Below are 16818 nucleotides of genomic sequence, written 5' to 3'. Positions count from 1 at the left end.
TAATTATTAATCCATTAATCAGAAAAGTCCTTAACCCAACCACTCCATAAGAGTTCCCAATACAACATTTAACATAAAGGTGGGTGCTTTATAAACATGCATGTCCAATGCATGTCTAGAATCTGTTTTATGTCAATATGAGCTAAAAGTGACCAAAACTTATGCAAGGCTAAGAACCCCAACCAAAGTCTAGATCTACAAGATATATTGTTCATAGGACTCAAGAGATTAATAAAGTTGCAACCTTTATCACTTCAAACCAGCCAAACATTACTTATGGACCAAAATATGCTAAGAAACTAAATCTAGAACCAAAGAATCACCAAGATAGAAGCTTGAGGAGTTACAAATGGTCCAGAGAATGATTCCAAATATAGAGAGGAGTTGTTGCTTGATCTTTGGGCTAACACCTTCTTCTTCTTCCTTCAAAATTCAACAAAACACCACAAAAAGCTCAACACTCAATAAGGGAGGCTAGGGTTAGGGATTCTGATATTGAGAGGGTAATCGAGGTTGAATGATCACGAAACCCTAGCCATAATGTCCTTTAAATAGGGCTGAAAGCTTAAGGATTTGGATTTTCTCCAAAATCAGCCACCACACCATGGCGGGTCATTAAATCCCGCGATCATGAAAACATCACCACTCTGTGGTGAAGCTCCACCATGACGTGGCCACCCAAGACTAAAAACTTAAAATATAATGAATCGAATCATACTTGAAATGGGTGTTCATAAACAATTAATAATAATGTTTTGCTTCTTTAAAAGTCTTGTAAAAAATTATATAATTCTTGAAGTCACAATCAGAGTCCATTAGAGTGATTCAATCTTTTTATCTACCAAATTATTTCATAACATACTTTCAAACTTTCAAACATATTAGAAGTAGAGTTCTACCTAATAAAATTGTCCTAGTTAGGTCTTAATTTATTTTCACCACATTGGTTAAAAAGCAGTAATTTTCTTGCCTTATGAGTTGAACCATAAATTCTATTTAATAAAGCTATATATTTATCTTTATTGTTTTAAAAATATGAACACCAAGTATTACATGCAATGCATCAAGTTTGAACACCCTTGTGTCTAATATATGTTTTACATTTAGTTTTAGTTAGTTGACGACACTATTATTATTAGAAACACAAATGCTTCAATATACTTCAATAAGCAAGAAAATAACCCTACCCGACTGATATAATACTATAATAGTCATTGGCCGATTTCTCACCCAAAAACCTGCATTCAAGCAACGCCATGGGAAATGAGAAAGAGACCAAAGACTGCCAATGAAGCATTAGAAAAAATTAAAATCGAATCGGAGAGGCACCAAAAACACAAAGAACACAACCGATTAACCAAGAATTTTAACCAGAATTTCAATAAACTAGATGAAGTTTCCACAACAGTTTATGGTACTAATTTCCCATGAACAATGTTAGTTAAGGATTTTTGGCAATTATGTGATAGACATGGGTTGGTGGCTGATGTTTATATCATAAGAAAGCTTTTAAAGAATCACCGAGATTTGCATTTGTCATATTTCTAAAAGTTATTGGTCAGAAAATTGTTTTGGAGGATTTAAACATGAGATGGATTGGGAACTTTCACCTTTATGCTTCGATGACTATATTTGAGAGGATGACGACTATTTTGACTAAGCCTTCTTTTGCAGGCTATAAGAAAATGAGAAAAGAACATTCAATTCCCTCCTAATCCAATGTGATAAATTCTTATGTTGTGGCTATTATTGGGTTTTGGAAGGTGAACGTGAAAGAAACGGTGAGAAAGATACACAAGAAGATGTTTTTAGATGAGACTGACCTCTCGGCTGTTCCGGATACTGCTTGTGTTGTTCTTGCCAATATAAGAGATGTGAACCTTTTCTTAATGTTAATAAGATGTTACGTAAAGAAGGATGTTTGGACGTGGAGTGTAACTACATGGAAAGACTCTAGGTGTGGTTGGAGTTCTGTTCCAGAAATACTTTTTTGGACTTTAAACTTAAATAGTTTTTTATCAACGTTTATGCTCCTTAGGAAAATAGAAGAAAAGAAGTTTTATGGCACTCTATTATTACTTTATGGACCAGAACCCTGACAATTACATAGTTTTTAGTGATTTCAATGTAATATTTTGTCCTTCGGAGAGATTGGGATCAGTTTTTAATCATTCCTCAGCAGAGGCTTTTAGTAATGTAATCATCAATGGTCGTTTTTGGGATCTTTCTTTAGGCGGGCATGCTTTTACTCGTATCATTAGTAATGAGGAAAACTTATCAATCTTGATCGATTCCTAGTTCTTGGAGGATTTAATTGCTGTAATTCAAAATATCTAAGCTATTACTTTCGAAATGTTGATTTTTAATCATAGGACTATCATGTTGAGGCAATCTTTTAAATACTTTTCGGTACCTTTTAAACTCTAAAACTCTTGGTTACATATTGTCGACTTTGATTTCTTGGTTCAGTTCGTTTGGACCGAAGCTCAAGCTTGTACTGGTTCTAATATATGCATTGTTTCTAAAAATAAAATAAAGCTTGTACTCATTTTTCTGCAAATTAAGAATTCGAAAAAATAAGCATTTAGCTTAGCTATTGCTAAAGCCGAGAAGTTTGATTACTCTCTAACAGGAGGGGTTTGAACTTAAAAGTAAATTTCATGACCTTGAAAATGAAGATCATATTGATGCTTAGAAAAAAGCAAAAGTTCTTTTTGCCGCTGAAGTTGATGAAAACACAAAAAAATTTCATGGGCTGATTAATTAGAAAAGACGTCATTAATTTATATATTAAAGGAGTGAAGAGTGAAGAACAATGGTTGCCGAACAGATGGTTATTAGGAATATCCTCTTTTGGTTTTTTAAACATAAATTTCAAGCTTTCGATGGGTTTCAAATAATTCACAGAAACATTCAGTATAAAATCCTTGGCATTGAGTAGAGTACGTTTTTAGAGGACCATATTACAAAAAAGGAGGTTTGTGATGCTGTTTAAGCTTGTGGTTCAGATAAGTCTTCAGGTGGATTTACTTTGCATCTTTCAAATCCTATTCAAATATTTTGAAAGATGAAGTTATCACTTTTGTGTGTATGTGAGAGAGAGGTTGAATTTATTAATTGATTAATAAATTTAAATAAACGATTTGTTAATATGTAGAATAATATATTAATTTGAAACAATAATATTCACTATAAGAAAAACACGATTTTGCTAGGGAAGGACGCCATAGAACGTATTTTCGTTGTTAATCTGCAATGGATTGTGCTATGAAATGTCGTTCCATAGCAAGGTTGCTACCACATTGTCTATGTAATTTATTTCCGGTAGCGAGCACGAGACTTGCTTGGGAAATAGAATAAGGGTTATCGACATAAATATGCTTTTTACCTTTCATTTTTAACTGTTTTTTGGACAGATTCGCCCTTAATGTTGAAGAGTATGTCCCTTGTCAAGTTATGCATGCTCTCGAGTTTTCAGGGAAATCTCCATATTGATTCTTCTTGGTGATTGTAAATATGTAAGTATGTTTTCATATACGAATACATTACAAATTAATAAAACAAACATTCATGCAACCCACAAAAAACTAACAGTGTCTATTTTTGCTCTTTTGACAGTCGATTTTTCTTAATCTAGAATAACTGGTACTAACTACATGGTTTTTCATTTTGACTTAATCTAGGATAACTGGAATTCATATCTTTCTTTTTTTGATAATTGATATTGAATTTATTTAATATTTATGCAGCAAATGTTTTTCATCGGGATTTAAAACCGAAAATATATTGGCAACTGTGGATTGCAAACTCAAGATTTGTGATTTTGGTCTTGAGAGAGATGCTTTCAACGATACACCTACTCCAATATTTTGGACACTATGTTTGTTTTTATTCCCATTATTGAATTATTTCTAATCTTTTTTTTATTATATAGTTTATAGTTGAATTATTTATGTTTTCTGGATGTGTTTTCAGGATTATCTTGCAACAAGATGGTATAGGGCTCCAAAATTGAGTGGGTCATCTTTCTCTAAGGTATATGGTGTAAATTTTCTAGACTTAGTGTTTGGGAATGATAGAATACAATGATTAATTCCATTGGAATTAAAGAAGTTGTTTTTTTCTCATGGAGTGCAATGTAGTATTTGTTTTTACGACTTATTTTTTCAGTTTTTTCATTTGTTAAGGTTAAATTGGTAATTTGGCTACAAAACAACATCTTTCTTGCGTTATGAGATTATTACTAATATTAAATCGAGAAAATGACAAAAATAGCCAATTATACTAATTGCATTACAAAAATAGCCAAAAAAAATCGGGATTACAAAAATAGCCACCCATTTCGCAGGTGAGAAGGCCCCATCTGCGAAATGGGCATCTCATCTGCGAATGTACAAGTGCATGAAGCACAGCTGTGCTTCAGGCACTTGTACATTCGCAGATGAGATGCCCATTTCGCAGATGGGGCCTTCTCACCTGCGAAATGGGTGTTTTTAGGTATAAAAACGTTTTTTTTTTTTTTTTTTTCATTTTCACCATTCTCTACACAAAAACTCTCTCTAACTCTCTCTAACTTTGGGCTTTTCTCGGAATTTTGGCTAGTTTTTGAAGAAAATGGAGGATTATGTCAACAATCCCGCAAATATGGTTAGATTTTAACTCTTTTAATGTTTAAAGTTATTTTTTTTTTATCAATTGTTGTATTATTTAGTGTTAAAAAAGGGTAATTTTGTTGTGTTTGATAGTTTTAGTATATTTTTAGTATACTTGAAGTTTAAATGCAAGTAGAGACAAGTAGAGACTGCGTGGATAATGTTTACAATTTGTTATTTTTATAGTTTTTTTAGTTGTTGTATAACCTGAAATCTTGTAAATTTTTATCCTATAATTGTTTATATAAACTGTATATATATTTGTCGTATAACATTTATAAGTTGAAAATTTGTCGTATATATATTGTTAGAAATTGTTTTTATTTGTCGTATAAGTTGAAAAATTTGTATAAAATAGTCGTATAACTTGCAAAATTGTTAGTTTGGTTGTCGTTTTATTTTTAAATTTTTTTGTTTATATGGTTATGGTTATATAATGTTAGTTTTAATTAGAAAGATAAAAATTGTTTATATATTTGTCGTTTAAGTTGAAAATTTTTTTAAGTTGAAAATATGTTTAAGTTGAAAATATTTATATAATTATGTATGATATTGTGATCTATCGTAAATATATTTGTTGTATAACTTGGAAAATTGTTTATATATGTGTATGTTATTGTTTTTTATCGGAAATATATATATTAGTAATTAAGAAAGTATTTGCAGTTCGTAATATATTTAAAAAAAAGTATATTTTTTAGTTATCTAATTTGTTTTTGTGTTTTTTTTTGCAGCATGATTTTAGTTTAATGAATACGAAAGCCTTTGCGAACCTAAAAGGCTCTGGCGGTAACATATGGGAAGTCTTTGAAGTTTTAGATGATGCCCGACGTGCTATTTTCAGAAATACCGTCTTTGGCTATTTTATTGATGTCCCTCGTTTACAAGGGGACGCTTTATTGTTTCATAAAATGTTCCTTCATCAGATCCGGCCGGACCCTGTTTTATCTCCAGATGGAATAAAACGTTTATATTTTCGAGTAGGCAATACCAAAATGGTTTATGGGCCGGAAGAGTTTTGTTTGATTACCGGCTTCAATTTTGGGGAGTATCCAAAAAACATTGGGAGAAAAGGGTCGGAAAAATTAATAAGCAGTAAAAAAAGATGTTTACTGCGTGAACGGCTATTTCCGGACCATACTAATAGTTCGGTGAAAATCGGCGACCTGAAAAGTTTAATTTTAAATCAAACATTCCTAACACTTGACGACCTTGATGCAGTTAGAGTATGTTTGATATACATTTTGTGTGAAGGTTTTTTGGGCAAAGAAGTTAACGATCGGGTGCCACAAGATTGGTTTTATTTGGCTGAGAATTTGGATCTCTGGAATAGGTATATTTTCTTTACGTTAAAAGTTCTATTTTATTAAAGTTATAATTTATATAATAATCAATTTAGTTTTTTTTTGTTTTGTTAGCTTCGCTTGGGGTAGCTATCTATGGGATTTTACTTATGTTGACCTTGAGGATACGTGGAATAAGATACATCATTATTTATCACTTCCTGAGCGTGGTCAAACTTTAAAGTATTCCGTCTCAGGATTTACTGCTCCAATTAGGGTATAAAAATTTTATTATATTTAAATTGTTTTATTGTTATATTTTTTATTTTAATTTTAACTTTTATTACTGTTATTGTACAAAATTGTAGATATGGATATATGAGATGATTCCGGCTGTTCGTGCATGTGGATTTGCATTGAGAAAAAATAAAGACTTGCCTCGGATGAAAAGATGGAGCGGAACAAAAAAATTGAAATGGGTTGATGTGAACAAGATTTGGTCAAAGATGCAGGTTTAAAAATAATTCGTTTATTATTAATAAAGTTGATTATTATAGTTTTATATGCATTTTTAATATGTTTAATTTTTTAGGAGGGGCTACCACCAAGACAAAACATGTTACCGGGTGATGGTGAGATGACATCTTTTTATTATATGTCATTTCAAGAGTATGTATATGGTGAAGGGAAAGCAGTTCCATCCCCAGTACGGGACCATTTTAGGAGACAAGACGAATCTTCGTCTAGTATGTCGTCCAGTGGTCGCTCTCATGGTAGAGGTCGGGGCAGTGGGAAACACAAGCTAGACGAGTTGTTGAAACGGGTACATGCACTGGAGCAGCATGTGTTTATGAATCAACAAAAACCTACAGAGGTTTTTGTTGAAGAAGTGAATAATGACCAATTTTGGAACGACATTTTTTTTGAGGACCCGACAGTGTCACAAAGAAATTATGATGAACAGGTTAGTTACACGCTACATTATTTATTAAATTTTATTAACATATATGAATACCTGTGTTCATATTTTATATTTGAAAATATAGGTTGTGCAAGATGAAGAGATGAATAAAAACAATACAACTCAAAATGTTTTTGGTGATACTCAAGACGACAAGGTTGTTATAAATGTTACCTTTACGATTTTAATAATTACTTTTTAATAAAGTGTCTTTCGTTATTAAGTAAAAAGTTATATTTTTAATGTAGGTGTTGGAGGAGAGTAATCAGTATGCGGGGAACAAATTTGATGATGATGTGTTTGATGTAAACGATTATAGTGAAGTTAAAGAGGTTATTATAGTTACATTAATATTATATTAATATTTTGTTTATTTAGATATTATTGCTTATTAAATTATGTGTATTTCGTTATTAAGTATAAAGTATTATCTTTAATGTAGGAGTGGGAGGAGAGGAATGACAATGCAGGGAACAAATTTGATGATGATGTGCCGGATGAAGACGAACTAATAATAACGGGAAATGTAGATTATTTTCATGATGATGATGATGACAAAGAAGTTACACCCGATAAACCTAGGAGTCGAAAACCATCACAATTTTTATGCACTCCTTACACCGAGGTATTCGTTTTATTTATAAACTGATGATTTTATGTTTATGTGAATTATCTATGTTTATGTGAATTATCTGAAAGATATACATTTAAACATATGAATATTGTTTTTAGTTGCACACGACACCGAAACAAAAAAGAAGAACAAAAAAGAAGGTTGGTACGAAATCAACATGCCCCGTTCCTCCTCCAGTTTTTGGTGTTGCTCATGACTTCTCCATGTTGCGCCTGCAACCTTACGTAGCAGGCGGTGAGGATGTCATCCAAAATTATGTATTGCATTCATACGATGTGCAGCATCGTTTGTTTAATTTCGTGTTAGATAGAGATTTTTGGAGCTCATTGTTTGGGCATACACACGACGGATGGTTGGAGTCAGCGGTAAATAAATTGTTAATTAATTCTTTTAAAAGTTAATTGTTTTTTAGTCAATAACAAAAGTATCATGTGTGCAGCATATAACCATTTGGTACCGACTTTTGATGGAGAGACGGTTTGAGAGCGACCGACATACAATAATGCCTCCAAATTTTTTTGTTTCTCATGCTTTGGAAGAAGGACAGGACTGGAGGGCGTTTATGGCTGGTATTGCTACATACCCTAACTTCATGGTTGCTTGGTGGGATGTTGATACGGTAAACTTAATAGTTTATATTGAAAATAATATCGTTTTTTTGTTATGTTTTTGTATTGTGATTTTTTGTATTGTGATGTAAATAAACATAATTTTATTTTCTGATCCTTATACAGGTCTTATTGCCGATTCATTCATCCCCTAATCATTGGCTATTTGGGGAACTACGATTAGCGTCAATGGAAGTGCATATTTATGACAGTCTTGGTAGAGGTGCTTATGAAAAATTCCAATCCGAAGGAATCTTTTCCAAATTTGAACGTCGGGTGGCAAATTATTTGGACAAGATTAAGTATTGGGCGCGGAGGAACATCCCAAGGATTCCATTGAATATGCAATTCATTTATGAAGAAAACGTTCCCCAACAAAGTAGTCATTTGGGAGATTGCGGTGTTTTTCTTTGTATGTTTATGGAGCAATTGGTTTCAGGTCAACCAATACGTGTTCTTATTGACCCAAAGAACGCAGCTTTAGAGTTCCGTCTCCGGATGGCAAAAATTATTTGGGGGTCTAGTCTTGCTCCTCTGTAGTTGGATTATATAAATGTATATACAAATTAATGTTGGATTTCATTATTAGTTTATCTTTAGAGTTTACTCAACGGATGACAAAAAATATAACGTTACGACAATTACAACAATTTAATGACCTACTAATTACTTATCAATAAATTCAACATAAGAACGACCACAACTTTTGTTTTAACGTTACAAATACAACAATTTATTGACCAAACAACTTCAAAACCATAAAAACAATATTGAAAAACTTACAACTTGTAAACAAGAACTGCCAAGAACAACACCCAACTACAAACCAACGCTATCTTTAACTTCTTATTTTCTGATTGAAAGAGCTTATTAGAGTTAGCTACTTTAGCTATTACCATAGAAGATTGGTCCTTCTCTTCATCAACCCAACTGATAAACCCGCATTTTGGTCCCTGTTAAATTTAATATCCACAGTAAGAAAATAAATTTGTGTCATGTAAACACAAGGGTTTAAATTTGAATGACGGTAAGAACATGATACCAAATACGGGCAAGCGTAGAACAATCTTCCTGGGTTTTTAGCTGTACCCGAAATCCTAACGATACGTTCTCCTCCACAATTGCAGTATGCCATTAGCCTTCTTATTCTTTTAAATCGGAGTTACTTTCTCAGTTAAATTTTTTCATAATGAGTGACACCCATTTATAGAATAAATCATATAACGGACAATTCTTTTTGACTATGAAATAACCTGGTTTGACTATGAATTCATAAAAATTCAACTATGAAATGCAGACAAGTACATTCTGTAGTATTGTCATGTCGGTCAGTGAAATTTGACTATGAAATGAACTGGTTTGACTATGAATTCATAAAAGTTCAACTATGAAATGCAGACAAGTACATTCTGTAGTATTGTCATGTCGGTCAGTGAAATTTGACTATGAAATGAACTGGTTTGACTATGAATTCATAAAAGTTCAACTATGAAATGCAGACAAGTACATTCTGTAGTATTGTCATGTCGGTCAGTGAAATTTGACTATGAAATGAACTGGTTTGACTATGAATTCATAAAAGTTCAACTATGAAATGCAGACAAGTACATTCTGTAGTATTGTCATGTCGGTCAGTGAAATTTGACTATGAAATGAACTGGTTTGACTATGAATTCAAAATGTTCAACTACGAATTTAAAGGGTTAAACTATGAATTTTGATCAGTAGAGATACAATATCTTCTATTTATAATTCCATTTGTGTGATCATTGTAGAGCACAATTATCGGTATTGAAAATGAGTAGTCACAGCCAAAGAACCTTTTCTCAACTACCAATTTTCTTGCATAACCTTCAAAGAACAAATCCTAATACCTTCACAACCATTAAGAAAACCGATAACAACCGCTTTCAATTCTGTTTTGTGGCTTTAGGTTGCGTGGTATAACATACTTCTTTTATTGAGTTATACAATATTTCATGGTAATCTATGTCGATTAGTTCTTACATAACACTAATATGTCTTCGTTTTTATGTAGATTCGTACCTTCCTTAGGTGCATGATACCGCTGATATATGTAGGTTATTTACCCCTTCTTGGGAGCTTTCTGACAACAATGTACTTCGCAGTGGCTTTAGATGGAAATCATGAGCCACTACTCTTAGCACTTGGTTTGGGAACCTTACAGTGTGAAGAATCATGGAGATGGTTCATGATGAGGTTAAGAGATTGTTTAGGTGAGGACACAGAGGTTGGTTTCATAAGCAACATGTGTGATAACATAGACTTTGGTGTTGACAGTGCCTACCCGGATTCCTATCATGGATATTGTCCTAAAGATATAGCTCGAAAGATACGTGAGTCTATCGGACATAACAATACGGAAGTCGAATCGTTGTTTTGGAAGTCATGCAATGCATATAGCGTTGATGATTTTTACTTGTCTTTCGAAAGGTTGCAAAGTACATGTAGGCAACCACCTTTCTGCACCTTGCTTATGAGTCCAATTTACTGGCTTGACGATATACCGATTTCAAAATGGACAAGAGCATTTTTCCCAAAAATACGTTACAATGTTAAATCGATTGACGTCCCTGAAATTTTGCAAATTATATCCTCACGTGAGTTTCCTATAACAACGATAATTGAGTTAACCACCACGTCGATAAAATCAAAGTATGCTGAGCGGGCCGAACTGGCTGGTAAGGGAGATTGTTATGTTTTGTTTTTTTTATTGTGCTGCTATTTTTATTAAAATATCAAATTTTACAGGGAGGTTGTCTGGTGGGTTGACCCCTTACGTTGAGAGTAAGGTTCAAAAAAGTCTCAGCAAGTCTTACAATTGTAATGCAAAACGTTTGTATGGGGATACATTTGAAGTCCATGACACTTTTGCCACCAACAACGTACAACTTGAACGAAGGGTATGTAGTTGTGGTAAATGGCAAAAAAGCGGTATACCATGTGGCCACGCTATAGCATGTCTAAGAACCCGTACATCTGAGTCCATTCAGAGAATGGTTGAATACAAGTTCACTAATTATGTGTATCGAGTTGCATATGGATCTGAGTTGGTGAATGGTATACCATCATATGAGCATTGGGAAATACCAAATGAAACGGTGGTCCTGTTACCTCCCTCAATGCAGTAGTTATTCATGTAGCACATTTATGTTTTATGTAGTATTATGTATTAGTTTTTTATGTACTCTGTTTTTATTTTACTGTTGTGTTACGTATTAGTTATCCATGTACCCAGTTTATTTTTTATGTCGTATTATGTGTTAGTTATTTATGTACCCCGATTTTATTTTATTGCTTTCTAAATATTGGCTATTGAGGGAACAACAAACATTAAAAGAAATGGACGTTTATTAAATAGTAACGACTAGACACATACAACAAAAAGCAACTTAAATAACGAAAAACAATTAACTTAACCAACATGCATATTAAAAATAAGGGACATTCTTTAAAACATTCCATGCATCTAAGTGGGTAAACTCGCTACCATCGTATTGAAAGCGGTATAGTTCCAAAGCCACCTGCCGTAGAATGTCTTCATCCGTATTTGCATGTTCGTTATCCAACTCGTTATAAATACGTTGAAATTGTTTCACCTTCATTTTCATATTCAGAAACTTCGCTTTGACATCTCTTCTTCTTCGATATTGAGTGCGGTTCATTAAATGGTGAAACAAATGACAGACACGAGACCAAAATGATCCAGCACGAACTTGTGGGGGACCCGGTGGAAAATCCACCTCTACAGTTGTAATCCAAGCTTGAACCAAAGCAACCTCCTCTGCGTTCCTCCATATATGTGGTGAGTCCATAATTGCAAGGAGGGAAGTAATAGAATACAATTACAACGGATATTGAAATCTATTTATAACGACTCCTTACTTTCCTGGTGCAATGAGTTGTCAACTCAAACAACAATGTATTGTGTTGTCATTCAACTGGGGATGAATTGTCAACTCGAACAGTGATCTGTTGTGTTATAAGTATAGTACACTGCATTCGTCAGTTAATTTTGACTATGAATTGCAGACATATTAGAAGTTTGAACTGCGATTTTGTGTAGAAACTACTATAAATTGACCCTAAGTTACACGCAAAACGTTATTAAAATAACCAATATAGTTGTTCAAATATTGTTTTTTAGATTCTACCCTCTTTGTTTCAATCCAAATGACTTCTATATCATGGAGCAATGAAGAGTTCTTGGTTCTTACACATGCTTACATTCATGTGTACGAGACAAGCAAGTTGAATGATCCAATGTTTTGGAGCCGTCTAACAAATATTTTCAATGCTGCAAACCGAATGGCTACAAGAAACGATCGTGACGAACTAGACATCTTAGCAAGATGGTATGAAATGAAAACCGAAGTTCTATTATTCAACGATCTTTATACCAAAATTGACGACGCCCGTCTAAATGCTACTGAGGATGTCATCTTGGAAGCTGCTAAGGAGGAATACAAGTCATTAAGTAACGGGTTGGAATTCCAGTTTGAAGCCCCTTGGAATATTTTGAAATATATCCCGTTTGTTTAAAATCTATTTTAGTTTGTTATTTCAGTACTAGGTTATTTTCATGTACTAGGTTATTTTCATGTATTTCTTATGTATTTCGTATGTATTTCGTTTGTTTAAAATCTATTTTAGTTTATTATGTGAGTACTAGGTTATTTTCATGTATTTCGTATGTAATTCGTATGTGTTTCATATGTTTAAAATATATTTTAGTTTAGTATGTGAGAAACTCGTATGATTAACTTGGGTTAATAAATGGCCATTGCATTAGTTATCAAAATATATTAGAATACATTAGTAACAAGATTCCATGAACCATTAAAACATCACAACAATTACATGAAAAAAACGACATAATACGATCAAGGCATTAACGTAAAACACAAGTCCATGGCTTATTCTTAACACAAATTAGAGCGGTCTACTTGAAATACTGTTTATCTCTAACAACCTTCCAAACTTCCTCATATTCGAAGTCTCTGCCTTCATGCTCAAAGATGTAAAACTCTGTAACAACTTCCAAGAACTCTTCTTCGTCACGACAACGAACATTGTTACGTTTCGCATAACTACATGCTCGATTGAACCATGTCACTTCCTCCTTTACATCCGTCCACTTAGTAACAACATCTGATTTTTCTCTTTTTTGCCCTTCTCCCATCTCATGGTTAAACAAAGATGTGATGCGACTCCATTCATCACCAATTAGGCAATGCGGGGGAGCAAGTAACGGTTCACCATCCTTAACACTTAGCCAGCACCGTGTTAGAACTAACACCTCGTTTGTCGTCCATGGCCTTTCAGAATTGGAACCAGGTACTTCATTCGCACCTATTGCTGCATTCGACGACATTTCTAATAATGGGAATTCGTTTCGTTTAGGTGATTTGGGTGTTTGGTTTATAGATCTTAAACATCTATTTATATAAATAAATAGACTACGAAATAATACTTTGACTACGAAATGGTTATATTATGACTACGAATTTCAGCTTTATGCAGTGTTTTGTCATGTCAAACTGTCATTTATCTCTTGTCACTAAAGGGACCCACTGGGATGTGCGGGTTACTACAGTGACTTGTCATTACTGTCTAGTCATTTCAAAGTTGGACTTCTCATTACTGTCTAGTATGTATAAATACCACTTATTGCTCCAGTTTAATACAACATCGATTTTATTATGAGTTCCTCACACAAATTCGAAATTTGCTCATGCAACGAAGTAGATTGTTACTACTGTGATTCTGTAGACCCTTTTTTTACACCCTCTTCAGCCGGGTCATATATGTCACATGAAAATTTTGAAGAATTAAAGAAGGCTGAAGCACAACAAGAAGAGGACAAAGAGTCATCCCGACTTCTCACTCAACTTGCTAATGATATAGGTTCGGAATGCAAACAAGCTGAAGAATGGATTGACCTCAATAAAAACAAAATCAAAGAGCATAAAGATTGGATAAAAAAGAGTAAGAAGGCAATCAAAACGACTGAAAAACGGCTTGCTAAGAAGGATGAGCAGTTGATACACATTATGGTAAAAAAGGATCGTTTCGAAGACAAAATGAGAATTAGGGATGACTATATAACAATGGAGAAAGAGAAGTACCCGTTGCAGTTCCCTGAGTTTAAAAATTAGTTATAAAGTTGTTGTAATATTATCATGAAACAGATTAGGTTGCCAAATGATCGTTTGTTGTTTTTTTTAAATAACATGTTGTAACTGTTAAAATAAATCTGCAAACTATATTTTATGATATAAAGGCTTCATTCATTGTTATAATCAACAAACTTAACTAAAATATGAAAGCATAGCAATGTCTTGTAAGAGTTAATAAAAATATTACAATACATAATAAGCTAACAACTCGTCATTACTCTTAATTTCAAGGTTGTTTTATATCAAAATCAGCGTTATGGGTTTGTGAGCAACCCGCTGAACCACCAATATTATATGCCATTTCTGCAGGAGAAATTATGTGACCTGCTCTGCTACCAGACGCCCTTCCAGTACAATTATTTCTCGTGTGTCCTAGGTGACCACATGTAGAACACTCTTTTATAATTGGACCCTCGCCTTGGGATGGAATGCGGTCTGTGTTTCTTGGCCTGCCTGGCTGACGTTTATCCATTATAGGTGGCTTAACAATCATCAAATCATCGGGGATCTCCCATTCGGATGGCTTCGGCAGAGGGTTTATTGATTCCTCATATGTTTTCCTCAGTGTTTCGGTAAAGTAAGCATTTAATGCAAACCTCGAGCAGTCTTGGTAATTGTTCACTGTTAAACATCTTATGACATGACCACAAGGTATCCCATCAAGTTGCCAATGCCTACATGTACATGTCATATGTTGAAAATCAACAATCACATTTTGTGCCCCCTTTTTGACCTCGCATTTCGTATTTGAGATCATGCGAACATCCCATTTGGTAAAATTTTTCTTGTTTTCTTTTACAACTTCATCCGCCCAAGGGGTAAGTGTTGTTGTTGCTTCCGCTAAAAAAACAGCCAAAATGAAGAAGTTAAAATCAATAACATCGAAACTAATAAAACATTAATATTACAAATTTACGTAATACCTGCAAAGTTACGTCTTTGAAACCACCATTGTTGCATTGTAGCACGAAAAAAATCAATCAACATAAGTATTGGCACCTTACGTGCGTGTCTAGATAATGCATTTATAGACTCCGCACTGTTGGACGACATAAGATTGTATCGGTTCCCTTTAAAATGTGCCCTTGACCAGGTTTCTGGATTTATACTTTTTAAGTACTCCCATACTGGTTCTTTTGTCTTTTTCATAACATCCATGGCAGCATCAAAAGCATCAACTGTGTACGCCCTACATGCCTCCCAAAAAATTCCTTTAACCGTCTTACTCTTGCCGAATCTAGATACTATGTTGAAATACAAATGGACACCACATATTCCATGATGAGCGTGAGGAAAAATGTTGGCAACGGATGTTGCTATAGATGGAGACCTATCAGATATAATTGTAAGCTCCTGCATATTTCCTATGCAATCACGTAGTTTTTGAAAAAACCATGTCCAAGAATCAGTACACTCATTTTTGCATATACCATATGCAACCGGTAATATTTGATTTTGTCCGTCCTTAGTAACTGCAAGTAGCATGGTACCTTTGAACTCGCCCTTTAGGTGAGCTCCATCTACTACTAGGGTCGGCTTACAAAAATTGACAAAAGCTCGTACCTACAATACATTGTATATCTATTCAAATACACCAAAATAAATATTAAAAAAAAATTAGAACATGATAATACTAACCGAGCAACCGAGTGCGACGTACAAAAACTCAAACCGATCATCAGCATCTGTTTTAATATGTGTGACAGTACCCGGATTATGTTTGGCCAAGTTGTGACAATACGCCGGAAGTTTGGTAAAAGAATCCTCTTTCGTACCCCTTAACGACAACAATGCATATTGTTTCGCACGCCATGCCTGATGGTATGAGATATTGATATTCAATTGAGCATTCATATCATTAACAATTTCTTTTCCCCGATAAACTCTACTATAGTCTTCAGCCAAAACATCAGCAACATATTCACCCAAAACATATTTGTTTGCTTGTCGATGATTAGGTTGCAACAATGTTGAAGAACATGTGTGTACATCAACAAATTTATTCACTTGGAAAAGTCCATCAGTATTTTTAATTGCTTTTGCTCTTAGTAACCAAGAACAATTTTTCGAAACACACACAGCTTCATACCTTGATTTGGTGGATCTACTTGTCCTCGTCTGGAAACCTTCTCGAAGACATTTTTTACCAATACACCGCTTTAAAAGTTCTTTGTTTTTAAATATACTCTCACATTGAATCTTTTGAAGATTAATGTCTAGCATCTGTGTTGGGATATCTTCATTATTATCAACTGGCCATGCTGGTACAGGGGGCATACCGTAAAAAAGGTTATCGGGATACTTAGTTTTAACTTCATCACCCAACTCATCTCTATCGGAATTACTTTGTAGCTCGGTTATATCTAAACATACATCACCAACATCAACATAATGCCCGTAAACATGATTTTTTTCATTTTTTTGAGTTGAATTTTTTTTCTTTTTAGTTTTATCTACCACACGCCTATTCATAAGTTTAA

The 16818-nt window shown here is 33.8% G+C and overlaps 3 protein-coding genes across 3 annotated transcripts; 2 read left to right on the top strand and 1 right to left on the bottom strand.

The window, feature by feature from the left end:
• Positions 1-4519: 4519 nt before the first annotated feature.
• LOC122195761 (uncharacterized) lies at positions 4520-7292 on the top strand. The gene is made up of 7 exons (XM_052764504.1): positions 4520-4647; positions 5387-5985; positions 6071-6212; positions 6304-6447; positions 6528-6899; positions 6982-7053; positions 7145-7292. The coding sequence occupies exons 1-7, from the start codon at positions 4615-4617 to the stop codon at positions 7256-7258; spliced, it is 1476 nt and encodes a 491-aa protein (XP_052620464.1). The 5' UTR covers positions 4520-4614; the 3' UTR covers positions 7259-7292.
• A 124-nt stretch (positions 7293-7416) lies between these two features.
• Positions 7417-9085, top strand: LOC111905090 (uncharacterized). The gene is made up of 2 exons (XM_052764790.1): positions 7417-8149; positions 8265-9085. The coding sequence occupies exons 1-2, from the start codon at positions 7997-7999 to the stop codon at positions 8676-8678; spliced, it is 567 nt and encodes a 188-aa protein (XP_052620750.1). The 5' UTR covers positions 7417-7996; the 3' UTR covers positions 8679-9085.
• Positions 9086-14454: 5369 nt separating this feature from the next.
• Positions 14455-16536, bottom strand: LOC128126666 (uncharacterized). The gene is made up of 3 exons (XM_052764503.1): positions 15977-16536; positions 15262-15901; positions 14455-15178 (listed from the first exon to the last, which is right to left on the bottom strand). The coding sequence occupies exons 1-3, from the start codon at positions 16190-16192 to the stop codon at positions 14565-14567; spliced, it is 1470 nt and encodes a 489-aa protein (XP_052620463.1). The 5' UTR covers positions 16193-16536; the 3' UTR covers positions 14455-14564.
• Between the last annotated feature and the right edge of the window lie 282 nt (positions 16537-16818).

The sequence above is a fragment of the Lactuca sativa genome, chromosome 6 (genome assembly GCF_002870075.4).
Source record: "Lactuca sativa cultivar Salinas chromosome 6, Lsat_Salinas_v11, whole genome shotgun sequence".
Lineage (NCBI taxonomy): Eukaryota > Viridiplantae > Streptophyta > Magnoliopsida > Asterales > Asteraceae > Lactuca > Lactuca sativa.
Note: the sequence above shows the minus strand (reverse complement) of the source record. Positions and strands in the feature narration are given on the sequence as shown.

Bases quoted from the DNA above. Each gene is read 5' to 3' on its own strand.
- LOC122195761 (XM_052764504.1), top strand. From the start codon at position 4,615: ATGGAGGATTATGTCAACAATCCCGCAAATATG. The intron at 6,900-6,981 runs GTTAGTTACACG...TTGAAAATATAG, and splicing joins AAAGAAATTATGATGAACAG to GTTGTGCAAGATGAAGAGAT. The intron at 7,054-7,144 runs GTTGTTATAAAT...TTTTTAATGTAG, and splicing joins GTGATACTCAAGACGACAAG to GTGTTGGAGGAGAGTAATCA.
- LOC111905090 (XM_052764790.1), top strand. From the start codon at position 7,997: ATGGAGAGACGGTTTGAGAGCGACCGACATACAATAATGCCTCCAAAT. The intron at 8,150-8,264 runs GTAAACTTAATA...ATCCTTATACAG, and splicing joins CTTGGTGGGATGTTGATACG to GTCTTATTGCCGATTCATTC.
- LOC128126666 (XM_052764503.1), bottom strand. From the start codon at position 16,192: ATGAATGCTCAATTGAATATCAATATCTCATACCATCAGGCATGGCGT. The intron at 15,902-15,976 runs GTTAGTATTATC...AATGTATTGTAG, and splicing joins ACGTCGCACTCGGTTGCTCG to GTACGAGCTTTTGTCAATTT. The intron at 15,179-15,261 runs GTATTACGTAAA...CTGTTTTTTTAG, and splicing joins TCAAAGACGTAACTTTGCAG to CGGAAGCAACAACAACACTT.